The following is a 17,817-nucleotide window of genomic DNA, read 5'->3' on the forward strand; positions in this document are numbered from 1 at the left end:
CTAAGCAAACTGGTAGAGTGTAGACTATAGCTGAGGAACTGTGCCACAGTGTGAGTTAGCATCTTCAGAGAAAGGTGATGAACTGACATTATAGGCAATTAATACATTTGAAGTCAGGTTTTTAAAGTGCTGGCCATGGTTATGCTTATAATGCAGTGAGCATGGCTGCTAGATGTCTGTAGACATAGATAACTCAGTGGGACAGGCAACATCTGGAGAGAAGGAAAGGGAAACTTCACCCATACCTTCTCTCCAGAGATGCAGCCTGTCCCACTGAGTTACTCCAGCTTTTTGTGTCTATCTTCGGTTTAAACCAACATCTGCAGTTCCTTCCTATAGGTACAGGTAAAGCAAGTCGACGGCTTACAATAAAAGAACAAATTATCCACTGTAATATAATTGAAACTCACCATTCTTTAACAGCCACTATTTATTTAGTAGGAGTTTGACAAGTCTGGAATTAAAAAAATTCAAATCCTCTATTTTCATGGTTGTAATAGATCTGCTACAAACCTTTTAATCTCAAAGAGCCCATTTTGACCTTTGCCACGTAGCCAACCTCAAACCTGGCCTCCCATTCATGCCTTTGTCCACCCTACAATCTTGCTTGAAGGCCTCCCCTCCCATCTATAGACGGGTCAATAATTCAATGAATTGCTCTGATGTGCTGTTATACATTTAAATATCTTAAAATCCTTTTGTGGCTTCATCTTATCTTAAAGAGCCAGCAATGGTTCAACATACACAGCCTTGCATTTGAGTCCAATTGCGAAAGCTCCAAGATCTGAACACAGAATCTAGCCTGGGGCATAGAAGATACCGAGAGCATTCTAAGTGAATAACATTTTTTTTAGATGATCTGGTAAACTTGTGGTTTCTGCTCTTCAACGCGATCATAGCAGACCAAAGTGAACAATTTGATAGAAATTCAGAGGCATAATCACTAGTGTCCTGGGTAATTTTATCCCTGAATCAAAATATGCTCAACAGATTGACATAATGTTATTGTTCTGGGATCTTGCAGTATACAAATTGTCATCTTTGCAAGACTGATCAAATAATTGACTGTTTTATTAGATGTTCCTACATTCCTAAACGGTGCTTTGTAAATGGATGCTTTTGTTTGTTTTATTTTGTAGAATGTATAACACAGAAGGAGGCCACTGTTTTGCCTTAAATGTCTTGAAGCTTATTATCTTTAAAAAATCCGGTACAATTCATTTAAAAACAGTTTGATTCTGTTTAGATCACCTGCAGGGAATGGATTACAGATGTTGCAGCCTGCGTAAAAACAAAAATGTTCCTGCAACCTTCTCCAGACTTGTATTCCCTTGTTTTTGCATTCCAGCTCTAAGCATTCTCTCCTATTTGATTGCCGCTATTGTGACAGAGCTCATAGCTCACTGGCCCAGTCAGGTCACGTTTTCTACAGACCCATCCCTTGCAGTTTAGTTCCTCTTTACAGATCTTGTATATCTCATATGTTAGGACTTTTTCAGCAGTAACCTAACATGTATTCTCTTTTTTTCTGTTTTAACCTTGCGTTTCCCTTTGTTTTGTACATTTTCTGAATTGAAGACAGGTATTGGATTTGTATTGTATTGTATTGTATATCTTTATTGTTATTTTCCTGAGTACTCACATACCCAGAGGAAACAAAAAAACGTTACTCAAACCAGTGTCCATTCAGTGTGCAGTAAAAAATAAATAGAAATCAAAATACATATATCATGAACAAGTTTAACACTACTCTCAACTAAATATCAACAGGCGTTCCGATCGGCAGCGGCACGACAGTGGCTCTGTCCAGGTTGGTGGTTGGTGCGCGATTCTTTGGCAAGGGGCAAAGTCCGTTTAACCGTCTTATAGCCTGCGGGAAGAAGCTGAGGAGCATCCTGCTGGTTTTGCAGCTAATGCTCCTGTACCTCTTCCCAGATGGCAGGATGGAGAATATGTGATGCGATGGGTGGTAGGGGTCTTTGATGATGGAGATGGCTCTGTTGATACATCTCTTCCTGTATATGTCCAGCAAGAAAGGGAGTGGAGCACCAATAATCCTGCTGGCGGTCTTCACAATCCTGCCTAGTTTATTTATTCCCATGAGCCATATGTACTCCATCCTTTTTCATTGAATGAAAGAAAAACAGTTTATTTTCATTCGGATATTCCTAACTAACAAGAGGAATTCAGTATTCAGTATTTCTTTAATATCATTTTCACTGAGTACTTGCATACACAGAGGAAATGAAAAAACGTTGCTCGATCAGTTTCCATTCAGTGTAGTTAGTAAAAAAGGATAAATACATAGCTTTAAAAACAAATTAAAATTACCATGTCTAAAAACAGAAAGTAGGCCTAAAATTTACAATAGAATAAAAACAGACATTCCGACCGACAGTGGTTTTACTTTGACAGGTGCCTAACTGTCAAAGTATGGGCGAGGTTGAATGTGTTGGTGAACGATATTTGGGGAGGGGACACAGTCCGTTAATCAGTCTTATTGCCTGTGGGAAGAAGCTGTGGAGCATCCTGCTGGTTTTGCAGCTGATGCTCCTGTACCTCTTCCCAGATGGCAGAATGGAGAAGATGTGGTGTGATGGGTGGTAGGGGTCCTTGACGATGGAGATGGCTCTACTGATGCTCCGCTTCTTGTAGATCTCCAACAGGAAAGGGAGTGGAGCACCAATGATCCTGCTGGCTGTCTTCACTATCCTGTTGAGTTGATATTGTTCGTAAGCCTTGCAGCTCCCAAACCAGGAAGTGATACCGTAGGTCATTATGCTTTCGATGGTGCCCCTGTAGAAGGTCCTTAGATGAGCAGTAGGGAGACCTGCTTTCCTTAGTCTCCGGAGAGGGTGGAGCCGCTGCTGAGCTCTTTTGATCACTGCTGTGGTGTTGGTTGTAGAGGTTGGGTCATACACCAGGTGGAGTCCTAGGAACTTCACACTGCTGACCCTCTCCACAGCAGCTCCATCAATATGCAGCGGTGTGTGATGTTGTTTTCTAGCCCTCCTGAAGTCGATCACCATTTCCTTAGTCTTTTCCACATTAAGAGTGAGGTTGTGGGATCTGCACCATCCTGTGAGCAGCTCCACCTCCATCCTGTACGCCGACTCATTATTGTCGCTGATGAGACCCACCACTGTTGTGTCATCAGCGAACTTGTTTATATAGTTGTTACTGAGTCTAGCAGTACAGTCATGTGTAAGCAGACTAAACAGCAGGGGGCTTAGGACACAGCCTTGGGGCGAGCCAGTGCTCACAGCGATGGTTCTTGATGTCCGACTGCCCACCCTGACTGTCTGCTGCCGTTGTGATAAAAAGTTAAGGACCCAGTTGCACGTGCCAGTATCCACCTTTAACAGCTTCAGCTTCTCCACCAGCTGCTGTGGGATGATTGTATTAAAAGCGGAGCTGAAGTCTATAAAGAGGATCCTGGCATAGGTATTCTTCCGGTCGAGATGTGACAGTGCGAGGTTGAGTGTTGTGGAGACTGCATCCTCTGTGGACCAGTTGGCTCTATAAGCAAACTGCAGTGTGTCTAGGTCGACAGGGAGACTATTTTTAATATGCTGCATAACCAGCCGCTCAAAACACCTCATTAATATGGGTGTGAGAGCCACTGGACAAAAGTCATTGAGACAGGCTGGGTTTGGTTTCTTCGGGACAGGAACGATGGTGGCACTTTTGAGACAGTTGGGCACTACTGCCTGGCTGAGTGAGATGTTAAAAATGTCTGTAAAGACATCTTTTAGTTGCTCAGCACAATCCCTTAAAACGCATCAAGGGATGTTATCTGGCCCTGCAGCTTTGCGTGGATTGATGCTGGCAAAGGCCTTTCTAACTCCGGCTGTGGACAGCCTGAGTGACTGGTCGCTGGGTGGTATTTTTAACCATGCGTAAAACTCGTTCAGTTCATCTGGTAGAGAGGGCTCGTTTTGGCATATCCGCAGCGGGGGGGGGGGGGGGGGGGGGCTTGTAGTCAGTGATGGTATGAAATCCCTGCCACAAGCGACGTGTGTCTTTGTCATTTGTGAAGTGGCTATTAAGTTTTTGTACATACCGCCTCTTCGCTTCCCTGATCCCCCGGGATAGGTTACTCCCTGCCAGTTTGTATGCTGCGTTGTCCCCAGATTTGAATGCAGCATTCCGGACTCTCAGTAGAGAACAAACTTCCCCAGTTAGCCAAGGTTTCTGATTGGCACGCCTCTTGACGGTTTTAACCACCGTCACATCATCAATGCATTTATTGATGTATCCGATGACGGATTCTGTGTATTCTTGGAGGTCAATGCCACTGTCACATGTTGCTGCCTCTCTGAAAATGGCCCACTGTGTGGTTTCAAAACAGTCTTGTAGTGCTGCGGTAGCTCCCTGTGGCCATATTCTGACTTCTTTGACCATTGGCCTGTCTTGTTTCACCCTGGGTCTGGATGCAGGTGTGAGCATAACCACCAGGTGGTCAGAGTTGCTGATATGGGGGAGGGGGGCTGCTTTATATGCATCTTTAATGTTTGTGTACACCAGGTCTAGTTTGTTCTTTCCCCTGGTTGCAATGTTCACATGCTGGTAGAATTTAGGCAGAACAGATGTTAGACTTGCCTGGTTGAAATCTCCAGCTGCCATGAAGAAAGCATCGGGATGTTCCCTCTGCTGCTCACTGATGTTGTTGTAGAGTTCTGTCATAGCATCCTTCACGTCCGCGCTCGGTGGTACATAGACGGCCGTTATGAAGACTGCCGTTAGCTTCCTCGGTAAGTATAGAGGGACAAAGAGGTTCTTCTGCAGTTGTATAGGGCTCTGGTGAGACCACATCTGGAGTATTGTGTACAGTTTTGGTCTCCTAATTTGAGGAAGGACATCCTTGTGATTGAGGCAGTGCAGCGTAGGTTCACGAGATTGATCCCTGGGATGGCGGGACTGTCATATGAGGAAAGATTAAAAAGACTAGGCTTGTATACACTGGAGTTTCGAAGGATGAGGGGGATCTTATAGAAACATATAAAATTATAAAAGGACTGGACAAGCTAGATGCAGGAAAAATATTCCCAATGTTGGGCGACTCCAGAACCAGGGGCCACAATCTTAGAATAAAGGGGAGGTCATTTAAGACTGAGGTGAGAAAAAACTTTTTCACCCAGAGAGTTGTGAATTTATGGAATTCCCTGCCACAGAGGGCAGTGGAGGCCAAGTCACTGGATGGATTTAAGAGAGAGTTAGATAGAGCTCTAGGGGCTAGTGGAGTCAAGGGATATGGGGAGAAGGCAGGCACGGGTTATTGATAGGGGACGATCAGCCATGATCACAATGAATGGTGGTGCTGGCTCGAAGGGCCAAATGGCCTCCTCCTGCACCTATTTTCTATGTTTCTATGTTACAAATATTAAGATACTGGTGTAGATTAAATATGTGGTTGAGATCATGAGCATTTTTCTGACCTTGCATGCCTTTTTTATTTTGCAACACTCTGGCCCCATATCCTGTCAATAGGTTCCTAATTTCCCTTGTATTTAATTGTAGGCGAGAAAAAAAGGAAGCTTTCTGGTACCTTCAAGTCTTTGAAACAGCAATGACAGCGGGCAACTGGATAATTAGACACAGTAAATTTAAAACGACGTAAAGAAAGACCTTTATTTATGGACTTTCAGACCAAATATGTTGATGGTATAAAGTGTCAGTAAACAGGAAAGCTGGAATATCAGAAGACAGTGCCTCAAGACCTCCACATTTTTTAAATAATTTGATCCTAATGTGTAATGTGAAAGTATTCATTCATTCAATACTTCAAATATGAAGTAAAGAAAATATTTAAAGGTATATTAGTTTAGAGATACAGCGCGGAAACGGGCCATTCGGCCCACCGAGTATGCGCCGACCAGCGATCCCCGCACATTAACACTATCCTGCACCCACTAGGGACAATTTTTACATTTACCAAGCCAATTAACCTACAAACCTGTACGTCTTTGGAGTGTGGGAGGAAACCGAAGATCTTGGAGAAAACCCACGCAGATCACGGGGAGAACATACAAACTCCGTACAGACAGCACCCATAGTCGGGATCGAACCCGGGTCTCCGGCGCAGCATTCGCTGTAAGGCAGCAACTCTACTGCTGCGCCACCGTGACCGCCCTTAAAGTGTGCATTTTCTAGCAGCTTAGATGTGCATTAAAAGTTTTGGAGTTTTAAGGTAACTGCTGACAAATCAGCCAACATAATCAAAGATAAACACAAAAAGCTGGAGTAACTCAGAGGGACTGGCAGCATCTCTGGAGGGAAGGAATGGGTGATGTTTCGGGTCGAGACTCTTCTTCAGACTTGTCTGGCGAAAGGGGAACGAGAGATATAGACGATGATGTAGAGAGATAAAGAACAATGAATGAAAGATATGCGAAAAAGAAATGATCATAAAGGAAACAGGCCACTGTTAGCTGTCTGTTGGGTGAAAATGAGAAGCTGGTGCGATTTGGATGGGGGAGGGATGGAGAGAGGAAATGCCAGGGTTAGTAGGTAGAGGAAATCAATATTCATACCACTTGGCTGTAAGCTGCCCAAGCAAAATATGAGATGCTGTTCCTCCAATTTGCATTTAGCCTCACTCTGACAATGGAGGAGACTTAAGACAGAAAGGTCAACGTGGGAATGGGAATTAAAGTGTTTAGCAACCGGGAGATCAGGTAAGTCCAGGTAGACTGAGCAAAGGTGTTCAGCGAAATGATCGCCCAGTTTACGTTTGGTTTCGCCGATGTATAAGAGTCCACATCTTGAACAACGGATACAGTAGATGAGGTTGGAGGAGGTGCAAGTGAACCTCTGGCTAACCTGAAAGGACTGACCGGGTCCCTGGACAGATTCGAGGGAGTTGGTATAGGGACAGGTGTTCCATCTCCTGTGGTTGCAGGGGAAGGTACCTGGGGAGGGTGTGGTTTGGGAGGGAAGGGAAGGGATGACCAGGGAGCTGCGGAGGAACGGCTCTGCGGAAAGGGGTGGAGATGGGAAAATGTAACTAGCGGTAGGATCCCATTGGAGGTGGCGAAAATGTCAGAGGTTTATGTGTTGTATACGATGGCCGATAGGGTGAAAGGCATGGACTAGGGCAAGGGTTCCCAACCTGGGGTAAATTTACCCCCAGTGGATACATTTTGCCTACCCAGGGGGTAAATTTGTTGATTCTGGATTTGTGCATATTTTTTCCCATTGACTGACAGTATTTGGATTTGGTATCTGTTCATCATTAGTTGTTCATATATAAGTGAAATAACATTGTTATGTGCTATTAAAGTTGCCTGGGGTAAATGGGACGAAAAAGGTTGGGAACCCCTGGACTGAGGGGACTCTGTCTCTGTTGTAACTAGGGGGAGCGGGAGCAAGGGCGGAGCTGCAGGGTACAGAGACACGTGTGAGGGCCTCATCTACGATGGGAGAGAGGAATTCCTGTTCCGTAAAGAATGAGGACATCTCGGATGTCGTGGTATGGAACACCTATACTTGGGCACAGTTGCAGCATAGAGAGGAGAATTGGGAGTAGGAGATAGAGTCTTTGCAGGAAGCAGGGTGGGAAGGAGTGTAGTTGAAATAGTTGTGGAATTCGTTGTGGGTTTGTAATAGACGTCAGTCGATAGTCTACCTCCTGTGATGGGGACTATGAGATCAAGAAAGGGGAGGGAGGTGTCGAAGATGGTCCAAGTGAATTTGATTGCAGTATAGAAATTGGTGGTGAAGTTGATGAAGACCATAACCTCTGCCTGGGTGCAGGAGGTAGTGCCGATGCAGTCGCCAATGAAATGGAGATAGAGTTAGGGGATATGGCCAGTGTATGCCGGGAACAGGGATTGTTCAACGTACCCTTCAAAGAGGCAAGCATAGCTGGAGCCCATAGATACGCCTTTCCACCATGTCCGTCATTTCTCATTCTTCCCACTCCTGTCCCGCAGAAGGTACAGAAGCTTAAAAGCAGCAAAATCAGACTCTGGAACAGCAGCTTCCCTACTGTTATCAGGCTTCTAAGCGGCCCTTCGATCGGCTAGGGTACTGTCCGATTCACCTCTACCCTATTGTGAACATTGGACTTTGTCCATGGAACTGGTGTGCTATAATACTGAGAACTAGTGATAGGCTGTGGGGCCAAGCATCGAAAATGTGTCTAGAATTTAACTTTCGTGACCCATGTTTGGGAACTACTTGAAATTTGGCACAGATTTAGATAAAATATAATTGAGAAGGAAGTCATAACTCGTCAGTGCCAAAAGTTGCACATTAATGAATTAAGCTAATTAGAAAATGAGATCGAAAAAGTAAGCGCCATCTAGTGTTCAATGCTCATATTACTCCATGGGGAGCCTAATTCCATGCTGCTGTCTATTTAATATATATATATATATATATCGGGTGTTTCACAACATCAGACACCCTCGCCCAGGCGACCCAGCCAGGATTGATCAGGCCCCGACTTGCGTCCCAGCAGCAATCGCCCACGGATCATCCCTCTTAATCCAAAGCCACCTAGTGGCTTTCTCTGCGGCTTCACTTGCGGATTGAATGGCATCTTCTTTGCCAGCCCCGTAATGCCCAACTGATTGAGGGCTTTGCAGAGTGAGCATCCTGCAAAGTCTCTACAGCCCACCTCTATGGGCTCATAGGAGGGAATGACAGTTCCGGATAGTAAGAAGTGGAATTTGTCAGTCACCTTCCCCGTCTTCAGCACCATGGACCTTGACTTTGTTGGCTTTAAACTCATCATTGCCCAGGTGAAAGGTTTCTCAAGACCTTGAGAAATTTATCATTCCGGTTGCTGGCTGGGGGCCACTCAATCCATTGCTGTGGAACTACTCTACAGGGGTTGGAAGACTCTAGTGCATGGAGGGACTGAGCTCTGTGGGGTGAGTCCTGGCTGGGCTCCTCCTGCGTCTCACCAGGTTCGAGGCCTGTGCGCTGCACCTCTTTCTCCTTCTCCGAGCATTTCATTCTCGCCTGATGTATTTTAGGCCACGGTGGTACTTGCACAATTTTCTGCAAATGCATCTTATACTCGTAGTCAGGTCCGTTGCGTGGGTCAATAACCTTTGGTCCGTTCTATTGGAGTTCTCATCCTACCTCCCCCCCCCCCCCCCCCGGTCGGGATCTCCTGGCGGTATGTTTCATTAGGCCTTTCCGTAGCTTTGTTAGGTGTCTTTCTCACGAAAGACACAGATTGTCCCAGGTGCCGTCAGTGTCATCAAATCAATTAAATTCATCTCAATACAATTACTAGATCTAAACATCTATCCCATTGTTAAGAAAAGACTAAAAATAATTTTTTAAATAGCCAAATTATCCAAATAACAAACTGATCCCATTCACACAGGAATTCACAATATAACATGATTTTAAAATCTCACTCTGTCATGAATTTCTGCCAAATCGAAAGAATTGAATGTTTAATTCCCATAAATTTTACTCTGTTGGTTTATAACACTGCAGCAGGCAAGGGCCGTTTTACACAGACATGTGTTCAAAATCCACAAACATCCACTATCAAGATAATCAAAATTATTAAATTTTGCACAATCATGTCATAAGAACATCTAAATTATCTATATTTTGTGTAATTGTCTATCCATAAAATCTATGTCTGTGGAAGTTTTTAGTCAGATATTTAGTATGAAAATATTGATCATGGATAGACAATTACACAAAATATAAATGATTTAGATTTTCTTATGACATGATTGTGCAAAAAATAATGATTTTGATTATCTTGAGAGTGGATGTTTGTGGATTATGTTACAGAGATTGGATTGTGGCTGCTGCCATGATTTTTCTCACACTCAGTCACAGCCGGCAGGCAGGACATGGCTGCTATTGGGACCTAAATAACATATTTCGCATCACCAGATTAAAATGAAATCACACCAAAAATTAGATAAGATGTTAAATAAACATCCTTCAGTACATATCTTTTGTTTTGTCCTGAACTTGCGATCCACGATTTTGAAGGCGTTGAAGTTGTCCCATTTTCATTCAGCGATTCAATAGTTAAGCAACGTTTTTTTAATTTTTTAATCGCGAACGGGATGACAGAACGAAATTTCCTCATAAGCTTGTCTTACGAGGAAATCCCTCCCTGACAACCAATAAAAACCTGCATTTTACTAACCGCCCCCCCCCCCCCCCCCCCCCACAGCCTCTCGACTTGCACGCACAGGCAGTGAGCAGATTGAGAGAGCCACTGATGGCAGGAATTTGTAACAATGCTACAGTAGAAGTGTTAATGCCTATGTTTTTATTAGTTGTACACTTGTCTCCTCACCTACAGTATGGGTTATTCAGTCAGATCGGGGAGATCCAGTTCATATAGTTGTCTTTCTCATTGTACCTGTTGAAGTACTACATCTGATTTCAATTACCCGGTTTGGCGTTGATTTGGAAGCAAATGGTTAGGGTTTGCTTGAAATAACTCAGCTGGTCAAGCAGATCTGTGGAGGTGGAAGGTGCAAATTGACGTTTCATGTTGAAACTTCATCATTTGAATGGATTAATGAATACTTTATTGTCACATGTGACCAGTCACAGTGAAATTCTTTGCTTGCATACACAAGGTATGTAATAGCCGTCACATAAAGGGTGCTGACAAAGTTACAAGGTACCCCGCTCCAGTCCACCTTTGTTCTCCCCAGCCCTCATGGCAATCCCCCACTCCGGGTCCTCCTCTATTACTCACCCCGATGGTGGCGTCCTCACTCCCACATGGTCCGCCATCGATCGCCACTCCGACTCCTCCACTGTCGCCACCGCGTCCCCTCCTGACGCCTCCATGGGTTGATGTTCCAAATCGCAGCATCTGCAATTTCTCTTGTCATCAGGCTTGCAGGTTTTGATGCTTGTCCTGTGTCTGGACGTGAAAGGCATGCCAGTGCGCTTATGCTTCTCCTACCCCTCTCCCCACTTCCCCGTCTCAAAATGCGAGCTATCAATTTATACACTGGAAACTCCCACCAACAACAATATGGTAAGGATTAGATTATTAGCTGTAGTTATGCCAATTGAGAGATAAATATTAGCTTGGGCTCCAGGGAATATTTGCTTATTGCAAATTTCCATGGGAACATATTACAGCAGCTCACCCCCACACCTGGCCAGAGAAAGCGGATAGGGTTTTATGAAAAGTTTTAAAGGTCCAGGTTACGACAGGATTCCATTCCTGAGAATTGTAATGGGTAAATAAAAAGTATCAGCAAGCCAAGAGCAGCATGTTGAAAAATCAGGTGTTTAACTCAACCATTCAGTGCATCGAGCAGAGTTCCTCCATGGCAGAAGATGTCTGCAGTTGGAAAATCCATCCAGCTGGTCTACCAAATACCTTTTGGTCTGAAGAAGGGTTTCGGCCCGAAACGTCGCCTATTTCCTTCGCTCCATAGATGCTGCTGCACCCGCTGAGTTTCCCCAGCAATTTTGTGTACCTTTTTGTATGTATGGGTTGTACATATATCGGACAATCATAACATGGGGAGGGTGCATACTTATATATTGGATCTCTCAAATGTTTGTCAGCAATTCCATAACCTTTTTACATGAAATGCTGGAGTAACTCAGTGGGTCAGGTAGCATCTCAGGAGAAAAGGAATGGTTGACATTTTTCGTCCAAACCCTTCTTCATTTGCCTGACATGTTGAGTTACTCCATTTTGTGTCTATCTTTGATATATACCAGCATCTGCAGTTTCTTCTTACACATTTTCTTACAGCTGGAGTAGATTGATGGAAAGATCCAGAAACAGGCCCATCAGCCAATTGTGTCCACACAAACAATTAACCACCATTTAGACTCCTACATTAATCCCATTTCTTTTTCCCTTCACCCTACATTCTCATCAATTTGCATCATATTCCACGACGCACATATGCATTTGGGGCATATTACAGCGGCCAATTAATCTATCATCCAGCAAAGGTTTGGGTTATTTTTCACACAGAAAACATTTTTCACACAGAGAGTGGTGAATCTCTGGAATTCTCTGCCACAGAAGGTAGTTGAGGCCAGTTCATTGGCTTTATTTAAGAGGGAGCTAGATGTTGCCCTTGTGGCTAAAGGGATCAGGGGGTGTGGAGAGAAGGCAGGTACAGGATACTGAGTTGGATGATCAGCCATGATCATATTGAATGGCGGTGCAGGCTCGATGGCCTACTCCTGCACCTATTATCTATGTTATGGGAGGAAACTAGGGCAGAGAAAACCTGCACAATCACACAAAGAACGTGCAAACCTCTCGCAGATGACACCAGAGGTCATGATTGAACTTGAGTCTCTGGTGCTGTGAGGTAGTGCCTGTACTAGCTGCACCTGTGTGCCACCCAAACGTGAAGTTCAATGGCTGTTGAGGTGTTGAAATGTCATTGTCAAATTGTGTACCAAAAGATGAACACAAATAATCTGTTCTATTAATATTAATTGGAAGAGATGTAATGGCTGGATGCAAGAGGTAATTGTCCTCTTCAGAGGGGTGGACAAAGGACAAAGGACATTTATTGTCACATACACCAATGTGTAGTGAAATTTGTCTTGCCATGCAGCACACAGCTAAAGATAAGGCACAACATTAAAGAATTTAACAATAAACATAAAAAACATCCCCCCACAATGGTTCCCATTATGAGGGAAGGCACAAAGTCCAGTCCCCATCCCCTTGTCCACCCATAGTCGGTCCTATTGAGGCCTCCACAGTCGCCGCTATGGGGGCCGATGTTACAGGCCCTTCTTCACCGGGTGATGGTGCTCCGGCGTCGGGGGAATCCTCTCAGCGGCATGGGACACCTGGAACGGCCACTTCCTTACACTCTTCTGTGTCCTCTGGAGAGACCAAATTGGGCCTAAGAAAAAAGCTAACTGATAAATGGCCCCTCTGACAATGTACTTGTTCAGTACTGCTGTAGCATATTAGCCTTGACGTTTTGGTGAACACCTTTAGATGGAGAGAAATGGTCCACTAATAGGCCTGTAAGTGTATTTTAGAGTTATATATACTTTAGGTAGATTGTTTACGCCTGTTGGATCTTGGCAATGGATTCTCCAGTAAATTTTCACTAAATGTGACCCTGGATTTTTACTGAACTTAACCCAGGTCATACCATCAAACATTATAACATCAGAGTCACTTTTTTTTTTTAAATAGTACTGTTTGCCTTTTTAAAATATTCAGTACATTACAGCATTAAACATTTTTCTTCCTATTTTTCGTTCTCATTGAGCTTTACTGGATGTTGATTTGTGGTTCGAATACTTCTCACTTCCAGACATAAATCATCTCCTTTGGTTCTCATCAGCTTCATTGAGCAATGTTTATAAACATATAGGTGTAAGAACATTCCCCTCCCCCCCATATCAAACACATGGAACAGAGGAAGAATATGATTTTAATAGATATAATACAATGAAATAACTAGTGTCCAAGAGTACATCAGTTTCAGTAAATTAAGCCAAATATATTTGGCCAGTATTTAAAACTTTGATTTATTGCATTTCAACAAGTTTATCTAATCTTATTTCTATAGTTTCAATGGAGCAGAAATGAAGCTACCAATATGCAAGTACCTAACTATTTCATGGAGGCTTGATGATATTTGAAAAAACCTTTCTTGGGATGCGTACACATTACTAGCCCTCGGTTATTCTGAAAAGCTGATGTGATTATATTTATATGAGTAGTTTACCAGCTATTTCAGAGTCATGGGGCTGGAGGGTGAAAAGCTCCCCTGAAGAACACCGATGAACTTGTGGATTTTTTTTAGACAATCTAACAGTTACCATGGTAATTGTCTTCTTTCTTCTGGTGCTAACATGTTGAATCTAGTTTTGCACTTCTCTGTTCAAAGTTGTGACCATCGGTCCTGATCTGTTACTTAGGCTGCTGCAGTGTCAGATACCTACTAATATCCATTGAAGTTGGCATCAAACAATAAACAAATTGGTTCTCTTCCTTTGGCAGCAGCAAGCGTCTGGTGGTAGTACTACAGAACGATTCAAACTTCCAACCCCGGCATGCCTACACCAGTGAAGATGAGGCCTGGAAGTCCTATCTTGAAAACCCATTGACAGCTGCCACAAAAGCGATGATGAGCATTAATGGTGATGAAGATAGTGCGGCTGCTTTAGGATTACTTTATGACTACTACAAGGTATGTCAGCTTCAAATACTCGATGCTGTTCCCCATCTTGTTTCCTCTTCTGAACCTAAGCTGTTGTTATTTTATATTTGGATTTTGTTGTATCTTTTAGGTACCCAGGGATAAGAGGCTCATGCCACTTGGTAAAGTAGCTGATGCACAGGATGATCAAGAGAAAAGGTACCTTTGTTACTTTAGAAATATGTTTGGTCAATCATGACTGTGTATAGGGTGAGATGGACACGGAATGAAAAGATTGTATTTGTGAAATCAGTGATGCTCATTGTTGGAAGGGCCAAACTGCAAGGCATGTACTTACTGCAAAGCCATCAGAATCTGTGCAAGGGTGGCCTTCATATTTTGCGGAGGTTGGCTTGTTCAGATCGGTGGATCTGCAATCTATTGCAAACCTATAAAACAGTTAAAGGCCATTTGATTCATTTTGTGCCTGTGCTGTTTCTTTTAAAAAAGAGCTATCCTTTAGATTTGCATTGCTGAAATTTTATTTGGTAAGCATAGAAGTAAATATTTTCATGCAGTAAAGATTACAGCAGTGTTCTGAATGACCTCACATTTATGGAGTGTACAAAATGGGAAGCCAGCCAGCATTAGGCTTTGAATAGGGCATCATTTAATAAACATTCTCATAAAGCGCAAGGAAAAAGTCAGGCACAGAATGATCCAAGGAGGATTTTAAATACAGCTGTTCTACGTCAATAAGGTCATAAGAGTCAAACAACACAGAAACAAACCCTTTGGCCCAGAAGACCCATGCTAACCATCACGTACCCGCCTTTACCAGCTTTTGGTCCATAGCCATCTGAATTGGCCGTTCCAGTGCTCGTCTTGATACTTTAAATGTTGTGAAATAACCTGCCCCAACCACCCTCTCAGGGAATGCATTCCAAACTCTAAACATCCTACAGGTGGAAAAAAAAATCATTCTTGTATTCTTATGGGAAAAACTTTTTGTATTAACCATATCATGCAATTCTTAAGGGGTTGGACAGGCTAGATGCAGGAAGATTGTTCCCGATGTTGGGGAAGTCCAGGACAAGGGGTCACAGTTTAAGGATAATGGGGAAATCCTTTAGGACCGAGATGAGAAAAACATTTTTCTCACAGAGAGTGGTGAATCTCTGGAACTATCTGCCACAGAAGGTAGTTGAGGCCAGTTCATTGGCTATATTTAAGAGGGAGTTAGATGTGGCCCTTGTGGCTAAAGGGATCAGGGGGTATGGAGAGAAGGCAGGTACAGGATACTGAGTTGGATGATCAGCCATGATCATATTGAATGGCGGTGCAGGCTCGAAGGGCCGAATGGCCTCTACTCCTGCACCTATGGTCTTTGTTTCTATGTATATTGTCCGGAAGAGTCCGAACGGGTGACACTCGCCAGCAGCTGTTTGGCCTTTTGACTTTTTTTTGTTTTTAGTATGTTTAAAAGTGTGTTTTAGTGTGTGTGGGGTGGGGGGGGGGGGGGGGGCAGGAATAGAGGGAAACTTTTTTTAGTGACTTACCTCAGTGGAATGCGACTTTTCTCCTAGTCGCCTTTTTTGCCCTCCCTCGCGGCCTCACAGCTTGGATTGGTGCAGCCTCTCCTGGAGTCGGGCCCAGAGCTTCAGCAGTGGGCGCAGGGTGGACTTTCCATCGCAGAGCCGGGCGATCCCTTGTCGGGGGGTCGCCAGAAGAAGTGCTCCGATTGCTGGCCCACGGACTATAACATCCTGAAGCCGCGGTCTGCGGAGCTTCTAGCCGCGGGCGCAGGGTGGACTTTCCATCGCGGAGTCTGGGATCCCTTGTCGGGGATCGCCTGAGAAGAGCTCCGACCACCAGCCTGCGGCCTATAACATTGTGAAGCCCCGGTGTCCGGTAGGAAGCGGCCGATTCGGGACCTCCAAGCCGCGGAATGTCCATCCGTCCCAACGTCTGAGTTTCGTGCATCCCGACGCGAGGGTCTGTACATCGGGTCGTCCGTAGCGGCGACTGCGGAGGGTTCGTGGCCCCACCACGGATGAACAAAGGAGGAGGAGGACTGACTGAATGTTATTACCTTCCACCACAGTGAAGAATGTTGATTCCACTGTGGTGGATGTTCATGTTGTATTCTATTGTGTATTGTGCCATTTTTGATTGTATGGCTGCAAGGTAAATCAAATTCCACTGTTCCTCAGCTGGTGCATGTGGCAATCAATGTGAACTTGAACTTGAAGGGATTAACACTGAAGGCTCTTAGCTCATCGAAGATTCTTTCAAAAATCTTTAATTGATTTGAACTCATTGTTACAACTTTTTGCCCAGTACTATATCAATAAGTAGGGGCAATGTAACATAAAATGATTTTCAGCAACTAACTGGGTAATTTTTTCAAAACCTATTGCCAAAAGAATGATAGAACTGCACATCATAGAAATAGGCTCTTCAGCCCAATTTGTCCATGTCTTCCAAGTTGGCATTCTGGGCTAGTTTTATTTGCCTGCAGATAGACATAAAATTCCAGAGTAAGTCAACAGGTCAGGCAGCATCTCTAGAGAAAAGGTGAAGTTTCGGGTCCATGTTCTCCAGAGATGCTGCCTGACCCGCTGACTTACTCTAGTATTTTGCGTCCATGGTATAAACCAGCATTTGTAGTTCCTTTTGATTATGTTCCATTTGCCTGCATTCAGATTTATATCCATTTCTTACCTAGATATCATCCCTCAATGTTTACATTTGTGCATTTGAGTGGCAGGGGCATATTCTTCTGCAGGGTCATTACAACCAGCCCTAAGCAGTGAGGGTGACACATATCAGGTTGGGCACATTACAAGAGGATTTGAGTGCAAGATTAAAGAAATAAGAACAAAATGCTGAAACACTTAGCCATTTAGTCAGCATATGTGAGAAGAGAAACACAAGTCAAACATTTAGTTTGAAGACCATTCATTTAGACCTTAATCGGTAAAGATATCTTAATGCTATAATGACCTTAGTGAGACCACAGTGTTTAAGAAGGAACTGCAGATGCTGGAAAATCGAAGGTACACAAAAATGCTGGAGAAACTCAGCAGGTGCAGCAGCATCTACAGGATCCATGTGCGTGGACTACAGTGGCTACAGTAGAAATGGCTACAGTGCGTGCTGATGGCCTCTGTCCATTGAAGGGTTTCGGGCCGAAACGTTGCCTATTTCCTTCGCTCCATAGATGCTGCTGCACCCGCTGAGTTTCTCCAGCATTTTTGTGTACCTTAGTGAGACCACAGTTGGAGTATTATGGATAATCCTTGTTTCCTTACTAAAAAAGTATATACCGCGGGCATGCAGTAAAGATTCACCAGACTGAGTAATGGTATGGCAGGTCTGAGGAGAATGAGTAGGGTCGGCCTATATTCTCCAGAGTTTAGAATAATAATAAATGCAAACAAATTCGTAGGAGGGCTTGATGGAGCAGGTACAGGAAGGGTGTTACCCCTGGAATAAATCTGAACTATAACTTTTCCTGTAACATACTGCAGGGAGACGGGTCTGTAGTTACTACAGTCAGATGAATTTCCTTTGTTAAACATGGTCACATTTACGGTGTCTCACAGGTCCCTTGGACTCTCCTCTTGCGGGAGATGAGTTTGTGATCCTTTCTACCAGGTTTTTCAGAAATTCAGCAAGGAAACCATCTGCTCCTGAGTCTTTGTTGTTCTTCAAG

General features: G+C 43.9%; 1 protein-coding gene across 2 annotated transcripts in view; it reads left to right on the forward strand.

The window, feature by feature from the left end:
- The window catches only part of grhl2 (grainyhead like transcription factor 2), a 150,712-nt gene that overhangs the window by 12,208 nt on the left and 120,687 nt on the right, over window positions 1–17,817 (forward strand). The window contains exons 2-3 of one of the 2 annotated variants that reach the window (XM_033018952.1): window positions 13,964–14,150; window positions 14,251–14,318. In XM_033018952.1, the coding sequence (XP_032874843.1) occupies window positions 13,964–14,150; window positions 14,251–14,318 (255 nt within the window). Of the gene's footprint in view, window positions 1–13,960; window positions 14,151–14,250; window positions 14,319–17,817 lie in introns of both variants that reach the window. The other variant, XM_033018951.1, reaches the window with a different exon arrangement.

This window comes from Amblyraja radiata, chromosome 4, assembly GCF_010909765.2.
Source record: "Amblyraja radiata isolate CabotCenter1 chromosome 4, sAmbRad1.1.pri, whole genome shotgun sequence".
NCBI lineage: Eukaryota > Metazoa > Chordata > Chondrichthyes > Rajiformes > Rajidae > Amblyraja > Amblyraja radiata.